This window comes from Triticum dicoccoides, chromosome 5A, assembly GCF_002162155.2.
Source record: "Triticum dicoccoides isolate Atlit2015 ecotype Zavitan chromosome 5A, WEW_v2.0, whole genome shotgun sequence".
Classification (NCBI taxonomy): Eukaryota; Viridiplantae; Streptophyta; class Magnoliopsida; order Poales; family Poaceae; genus Triticum; species Triticum dicoccoides.
The window spans coordinates 404,763,952-404,772,332 of NC_041388.1; the positions used below are offsets into that span (position 1 = coordinate 404,763,952).

The window sequence follows — 8,381 nt, forward strand, 5'->3', positions numbered from 1 at the left end:
AGGTGAAACACACTCTTCTGAATTATATGTATCTGTGAGATTAATTTTTGGTTTTGATGCACAAAAGCAAACCATTTCTATTGGAAACATTCTACAACGGCCGACGATCATTTATATTAGGTTTAAAAGTATAATTTAAGTCTATTTAGTTGAAATATTTCAAAGATATAATAAATTTGGTTCGGTTTAAATGAATACCATCCGATTTGTATGAAGTTCCTATATTTTGTTTAGTTTTGCTTTGAAATATATGCACGCATGTTGAATGACCACTGCCGCATTAGTGTCCACGAACTGTTCAAGATTGGTCCGTGACAACTGACAAATAGAATACATTTTGGAGGCTGATTTCTTTTTAAATGCAGTATCGACACATACAGTGATACATACACACATACACTCGTCCCTATGACCGCATGCATGCACACCTTACTCCCTTGATCACCTCCGAAAGATCCCCGTAGTCGATGAAAATGTCTCCTCTCCTACTAAACACACATCCTGAAATGGCTGAAAAGAAAAATACAAGCACCGATTAAGTTTATGACTTGAATTCTGATAGACTGTGAATATCACTGTCACCTAAACATTGGACCATACATTGATACGCTTAAAGATGCCCTTTAAACATTCAACCATACATTGATACGCTTGAAGATGCCCTTTATTATTATAATCAATGTGAGATGCTTTTTCTCTCTCCTTCTTCATGCATTGAGATGTGCGCTGCGCACACAAACTGTGTAACCAGCCGTGTGTGTGCAGGGACACATCAAGAGAGAACCACGGCGAGCGCCCGTCTTCATTCTCTCGCCAAGAAAACCGAAGAAGCATCCGTGTGCATAGCACGCCGCACAAAGGGCAGCACATTTGTGCAGCGCAGCCTCGCCTCTTCCTCCCCTCGTCTAAAGCAGAGGGGCAGAGCAGGCCGCGCCGCTGTCGTCTCCCACTCTCCGTCGCCGTCACCGTTGCCCTCTCCTCCTCATCTGCCTCCGCCCTCTCCAGTGCTCGCCTCCTCCTCCGCCGTCGCCGTCGCCGTTGCGGTCTCCTCCGCGGCTCCGCCTCCGCCCTTCCTCGTGTGCTTGCCTGCTCCTTGGCCGTCGCCCTCTCCTCCGTGGCTCAACCTCCGTTCTTCCTCGTGCTCCCCCTCGCCCTCTTTACCGCAGAGAGAGAGAGAGAGAAAGAGAGGGTCAGAGGCGGCGCGTCTACTCAGATCAACAATGGTGGTAGGTTCTCCTCCCCTTCCTCTGTTACGGCGGTCTCTGGGCCCTATGATCCAATGGATTTTCGATTGAGAAATGGAATGCTTAGTAATCTTTATGTGAGGATTGCATTTCATAGGATTTCTACCTAGGACTTCTTGCGCACCACATCCAATTTCGATTGACTCGAAACACTCGGAAAGGGATATCCTTTCCCTTCTCTGCGGCGCAAATCGAATCAAACTAACTCCCCAGATGTCGGGAAGATCTCGCGTTTTTATTTATTGGTGATGTATCTCTCCGTAGACGATTTGGTTCGCACGCGAGGTTATTTTGGTTTATTCGATCGAAAAATATGCCCCCGTTCCTCCGTTGTCACACCTAACAGGGGATTCAGTGTGTCCCAGACCCTAGAATTGGATCGGCCTCGGCCTGTGCTGATTTCAGAATATAGCACTCACCGGATTTCATGTTCCATCGTCTCGTTAGCTCCTCAGTCTGTTTCTTGTACTATGTGATCAGCTCACTGGTCCTTGTCTGCATTTCGGCACATAGGTCATGAATGGATTACGCCAAATACTCTGCTGCAATACTTGTCAAAATATTGATCTGTATAGGTGAATTCACAACACCATTTTTTTCTTTTTCCGGGAGGAGGATAAACCCGCAGCCGCTGGTGAATTCACAACTGAAAGATTGAATATTGATTGTGCGCAGCACAAACTGAATGCCTTCTTCATAGGACACTCTCATGTGTATCTTTTCTTTATGGTCCATTCAATCCTTTTTTTAATCTTATACTTGATGCATTCTGGACCGTAGAGTTGAATGGGGCTGTGCTGATTTTGCCTTCATTTTCAGTCGTGCCTGATCTTGTTTCATATGTCGTTCATGACGACATGTTGACACTCTTGTGATCAGAATTCAGGCATATAGCATAAGGAACTATACGGTTTTAGTTTGTGTTACACTGGTCCACCCATAAAAAGGACAGACCCAGTGCATAGAAGCTCCCACACAAGGTGGGGTCTGGGGAGGGATTATAGGAACCTAGTCTTACCCCTGCAAAGTGCAATGCAGAGAGGCTGGTTCGAACCCAGGACCTCTTGGCACAAGTGGGGAGGACTTCACCACTGTGCCAGGCCTGCCCTCACACTGGTCCACCCATATGGTCCAAAATTCTTACTTCTCTGGCACTTCATCTCATGCATTTGAGCAGTTAATTTGGACCGCAAAGTATCTTTGTTTATCAGTTTGATGCATGCACCGCCAAGCTGTACTACAGTAGTGTCTTTTTTGGTTAATCTTATTCCAGATGACAAAATGGGCAAACCTGTTTAATCTGATCACCTTTTCAGATTTACCAATCTGGTCAGTGTCGTCCCATAAATGCCCTCTTATTCATAATGTGTTCTAGTTCCCAGAGAAATTTTCTTCCAGACCTCTGAATGTTCACTCTTAAGTTTGTTAGGCATCCCCATAACCGATGTTTCTAATTGTACTGATGTATACTCTTCTGGCATTAGCTTGATGTCTTGCTGTGACCGGAGGACGGAGGTTGAGGGGGGTGTGTTCAATAATAAACAAATGGTATTTTATTCCTTTTTGGTGTGATCTAGCCTTTTAGACTCTAGAATTGAATTTGGTTGCGCTGATTTCGATAGAGATTTCAATTTTGATATCTTGCTGTTTTGGGCTTGTGGCACAGTAAAATTCCTCAATTGTATTATTTTACTCTTTATAATTGCTTTGCTGGTAGTTTTTTTTTCAGTATTGATAATTCATGTGACATGTCACAGGACTGGACTAGCGATAACGATGATAGTGATAAGTTTGAGTGGGAAAGTGATGTTGAGGCTGAACCCTCATCGGCTCCGGCCTTCAGGAACTTGGATGCCGCTGGTCCTTCCACGCTGGTACGGCAGATAGTGCTTGATAGAAAATTATGTCTTTTTGAACAAGAGCTAGCTAGGATTTTTTATTATGATCATAGTGTGATATTTGTTCATGCAACTGTCTAAAGGATTCTAATGGGTGGGCCAACGAGGAAGCACCACCCACTTCGTTAGTCGAGGGATATGTGTTAATGGGTTTCCCGAAAGAGATGGTCTTGAAGGGAATTAAGGAGATTGGTAATACTGAAATTAATCAATTTCATTTCATTGTCTTTTTGTGCCTTTGCCCTCCTGTTTTAACCAGGTTTTTGCTTTCAGGGCACAGTGATGCAAATGCATTGCTGGAACTACTTCTCACATATAAGGTATTTGTCCATATGATTCTGCTACTTAGTTTATCCTATGATGCTTTTGCTGCACGGTGGCAAGAATTATATGTTACAATTGGTTATGTGAACTGCAGACACTGGGTGATGACGCTGCAGCGGGTAATTGCTCTACTTCTGGTTGCTTCCCCCAGAGTGTTGAAGATGATGATGATTTTGATTTTGAAAACTGGGATGGAGACGATGATGCTGATGGGAGAGAGCCCAACCCTGATAGTTCTGGTGATGAGGTAGTTGATTCTCTATCATTAGTTCGGTAACTGAGAAATCTTTGATCATATGTATGCTGATACATGTGATGATGTGAAATCTTTGCCATATGCATGTGTTGAGCAGCTCTATTATGATTTCTCTTCTTAATGGGTGCTATGCAAGAGTTTCATATGATCATATCCAAGAGAATATATTGCCCATACATGTGCTTTAACCTTCAGAGATGCAAATTTACATGACAAATATGCTCTTGGATTTTTATATAGTCTAAGATATAGGTATAATCTAACTGAGCTCAGAAGGGTTTGGAAGTAGCACAAGCTAAATGCTGAATACTAAAGAAAGAAGCAAGAATATAGCTGGACCTAAATAAATCTATCTTGCACTGCTAGTAGAGTTAGTGATGTGGCCTATCATCTTGTCTCAGTAGAATCAAAGTGGGGTTGGAAACTTAGTGTGCAGGTAGGATGATAAGGCCTTAAAACTTAAATGACATAGTTCGAGATTCTTCTTTTGACTTTCACTTACACAAAATCATATCACCTGAGAGAACTTCAGGTACCAGACTAGTTGCATCAAACTTCCCTCTAAGGCCAACCTCAGAAGAGCAACACCTACCTGTTAGAGCTGAGAAATAGGAGGGATTCGATCCATAGATGCTGAGAAATAGGAGGGATTCGATCCATAGATGTTCTTCCAGAAACATATAGAGAGTCACTAATTTAGAAGGGTTTTTTATTATTTATGCCATTGGTTATGTCCCACTGCTCTGTTTTGCCACTAGGAATTTCAACTAAGAAGAATACGCAGGAGCTGTGCATCATTGCATTAAGAATGCCTAAACAAGAGTGGCCAGGTCTCTCTTGCAAAGACACAAGAGGCAAGGATGTGATGTATTGTTTCCTCTTCCTGATCATATAACAGGCAGCATTCTGGATGTGGCAAACCTCTCCGAGAAAGGCGGCCAGCCATCCAGCATCTATTATGGGCAACCAACCATAGGCATTTCTTAGGGCTCCATGACTTCCAAATCAACCTCCAAAGTTCCAGACCAGCTGAAGCAATAAATAAAGCTTCATAAGCTTTTTTGCCGAGTACTGCCCATCCCCAGCAAATCCCATAACGAAACATTTCTTTTCTTGAATACGCAGGAGCTGTGCATCATTGCATTAAGAAGAATAAGTGTACATAGAGTACAAAGACACCCACACACCCACTAAAACAGCTATAAAACAGACGCACACAAGCAAAAAAAAAAAAAAACCATGGCCAACACTCAAGCATGACCAAACTAAGGCTGTTCCATGGCCAGCCCGGCCAAGCCTTTTGCCTCGGCCATGGACCAAAGTTGCGGCTCATCTTTAACAGCCAGCAGCACCCTTTGGACACTACGCGAACTCCCGTGGAAGACACAATCATTTGGATGCTTCGAAATCATCTAAGCACAGAGATTGATCAAGGAGTTCAAACAGCCTTCATCAAACATGGCACCATAGAGATGGTTCTGAGCCACCAATCAAAGAAAAGCTCAGATGGTGATTGGGGAGCGAAGTCAGGGAGACCTAGATGTCTAAACAAGAGTGACCGGGTCTCTCTTGCAAAGACACAAGAGGCAAGGATGTGATCTATTGTTTCCTCTTCATGATCATATAACAGGCAGCATTCTGGATGTGGCAAACCCCTCCGAGAAAGGCGGCCAGCCATCCAGCATCTATTATGGGCAACCAACCATAGGCATTTCTTAGGGCTCCATGACTTCCAAATCGACCTCCAAAGTTCCAGACCAGCTGAAACAATAAATAAAGCTTCATAAGCTTTTTTGCCGAGTACTGCCCATCCCCAGCAAATCTCCAAGCATGCTCATCTTCTATATCATTCTGGAGCTCCACACTTGGACACAAGGTCCCATATATCCAAATATTCAGGCAGGACAACACCAAGAGAGTGCCCTGTATGTCTTGCACCCAGCAATTCCCGGTCAGCGCATCTTGAACTGTACGGCTTTTAGCATGGTGCTTAGGGATGAGGGCAAAAAGGGTGTTACGGCCATTTATGCTACAAAATTTCATATTAGTGTGTATAAATCATAGATCATGCTACAAGTTATGCAAATAAAATGAGTGAAGATAATATTGTATAGTTCAATGCTATTCATGGCTAGATATATATGTTTTCAGAAGACCTGGTTATATGTAATGATTTATAACAAGTAGGGAAAGAATATGGAGTGTTTGATGTCTATTCCACCAGCTTTCGTGTTCATGCATACATTAACTTTTGTGTTTGGATCATTCTCAAACAGCACCAGAGAATAACAAGTTGGGTTCCTAAACGATCTCATTGATTCTTGTTCATTTTCTTTTCTCTTGTTTCTTGGGTGACTTGTTAGATATTGTGGAGGTTTAGTGAGCGCCATGTCAAATTTCTCTACCATATTCTTTCTTTTTCCTCTTTAGCTTTTATCGGGGAATTTCTAGTCTTAGTAGGAGCTTTCCAAAGAAATGTGTTACATATTTCCTGATCATTGATTAGCTGTAGCCCTCCTTTTCTGTGCCCTTGTAGATGTTGTTGTGCACTTGTATTTCCCTATCATTGGTCACTTAGTTGGCATTGAAAAGGAAGTGAGATATATAAATTATTTTCTAATTTCTATTTTTGCTTTGCCTCTGTGCAGGATTTCCTAAGAGAGATGTCAGAGAAGGACAACAAGATCAAGTCCTTAGTAGACATGGGCTTTCCTGAAGATGAAGCAAATATGGCTATTACCAGATGTGGTATGCCTCTTTTTTGAAGTTGTTACCTGACAGTCATGCTTTCATGGAGAAGGCACCTTATGCTGTATATTTATGTTTGAAATTTCCTAGGTGTGGATGCCGCTCTCACTGTATTAGTTGATTCAGTCTATGCATCACAGGCTGCAGGAGATTGTCATTATGGGAACTTGTCTGACTATGAGGTACCTTGTGGTTTGACTGTATATTTGAATAAAAAAGTGGTTTCTCTCTTTTGGTTTGATGCAAGGATGTTGGAATTTGTGTATAATTTGGCAGGTTACTGGTAGCTGCTTTGATTCTTTGGGAGGGAGAAAGAGAGCAAGATTGATGGAAGGGAGCAAGAAAAGGCGGAAGCGGTATGGAGGTGCAGCACAAGGAAATCGACGGCCCTTGGATGGTAGCCATGAAGAACCAATGCCTCTCCCAAATCCAATGATTGGATTTAACCTGCCTAATGATAGGCTACGATCAGTGACCAGACGGCTTCCTCAACAAGCTATTGGGCCACCTTTCTTCTACTATGAAAATGTGGCACTAGCTCCAAAAGGTGTATGGGCGACAATTTCAAGATTCCTGTATGACATTGAGCCAGAGTTTGTGGATTCTAAGCACTTGTGTGCAGCTGCTAGAAAAAGAGGCTATATCCATAATTTGCCAATTGAGAACAGATTTCCTCTCCTGCCTCTCCCTCCAAAGACTATATTTGAGGCTTTTCCTCATTACAAGAAGTGGTGGCCTTCTTGGGATCCGAGAAGGCAACTCAATTGTTTGCAGACAAGCATGTCAAGTGCGAAATTGACAGAAAGAATCCAATGTGCTCTTGCAAGCTCAGGCAATCCACCACCTAAAAGTGTTCAAAAGTATGTCATGGATGAGTGCAGAAAATGGAATCTTGTCTGGGTTGGGAAGAACAAAGTTGCTCATTTGGAACCGGATGAGGTAGAATACCTGCTTGGTTTTCCAAGGGACCACACAAGGGGAGTTGGCAAAACAGAGAGGTTCAAATCTCTTGGCAATTCGTTCCAAGTAGATACCGTTGCTTATCACCTGTCAGTGCTGAAGGACATGTATCCCAATGGTGTTAATGTGCTATCTTTATTCACTGGTATTGGAGGAGGAGAGGTAGCACTGCACAGGCTTGGGATCCACATGAAGACAGTAGTTTCTGTTGAGATAGGCGAAGTTAATAGGAGGATTTTGAGGGGTTGGTGGGATCAGACTCAAACTGGCACATTAATTGAGATTGCTGATGTAAAATCTCTTACTGACGATAGAATTGCAACGTTTGTTAGAAGATTTGGCGGCTTTGACTTGGTGATTGGGGGCAGCCCATGTAACAACCTTGCCGGCAGCAACAGGCACCATCGTGATGGCTTGGAGGGCGAGCAATCTGCTTTGTTCTACCATTACTTCAGAATCGTGGATGCTGTAAAGTCGGCTATGGGGCGGATGTAGCCTAATCATTTTAGTTAATGTTTTATCATTCCATGCTTATCTGTAGGAACCACAACTTCATCTGTGTTAAACGTTGAGTTGATGTGAAGGATGTTTATTTCTGAGAAACATCGCATTATTCTTCAGTTATATGATTTCTTGTTGCTAACTAATTTAGAGCCTGCTCGTCTTTATTTGAAAAAGGTTTATTGCTGTCCCTTCAACTGTTTTCAGTTTCTAATCTTGTACAGGTAGAAAGTAAGTTCAGTTTTCCTCCTTTCCCATTTTTACTTCGTAGAAACATCCCTTGTTCTTGTATGGAAGCTATTGTTGAACCTACTAATCAGGTCAACAGTGGAAACTTTGCCCACTAGACAAGTAGACATGATGCTCTGGAATCCGAGCTGCTGGATTCATGAACGCGTTTGCATTGGAGGTGCAGTGGGGGATTTAGAGGCAGCGGAGGAAGTTTGTCGA

General features: G+C 42.8%; 1 protein-coding gene across 2 annotated transcripts; it reads left to right on the forward strand.

The window, feature by feature from the left end:
* Positions 1-827: 827 nt before the first annotated feature.
* LOC119301855 (DNA (cytosine-5)-methyltransferase DRM2-like) lies at positions 828-8,073 on the forward strand. Of its 2 annotated transcripts, XM_037578828.1 has the most exons (9): positions 828-1,226; positions 2,729-2,792; positions 3,002-3,118; positions 3,226-3,334; positions 3,416-3,462; positions 3,561-3,713; positions 6,371-6,470; positions 6,561-6,652; positions 6,747-8,073. In XM_037578828.1, the coding sequence occupies exons 2-9, from the start codon at positions 2,733-2,735 to the stop codon at positions 7,923-7,925; spliced, it is 1,857 nt and encodes a 618-aa protein (XP_037434725.1). In that variant the 5' UTR covers positions 828-1,226; positions 2,729-2,732; the 3' UTR covers positions 7,926-8,073. The 2 variants fall into 2 exon arrangements, with proteins under 2 accessions (XP_037434725.1, XP_037434726.1); XM_037578829.1 differs by lacking the exon at positions 2,729-2,792 and having other exon boundaries at positions 829-1,226.
* Positions 8,074-8,381: the final 308 nt, after the last annotated feature.

What these genes read in the sequence shown, in the direction of transcription:
- LOC119301855 (XM_037578828.1), top strand. Translation starts at nt 2,733, where the DNA reads ATGTCTTGCTGTGACCGGAGGACGGAGGTTGAGGGGGGTGTGTTCAAT. An exon ending in TGTTCAATAATAAACAAATG is followed by an intron (nt 2,793 to 3,001) that starts GTATTTTATTCC and finishes GACATGTCACAG; the next exon opens with GACTGGACTAGCGATAACGA. An exon ending in CCGCTGGTCCTTCCACGCTG is followed by an intron (nt 3,119 to 3,225) that starts GTACGGCAGATA and finishes AACTGTCTAAAG; the next exon opens with GATTCTAATGGGTGGGCCAA.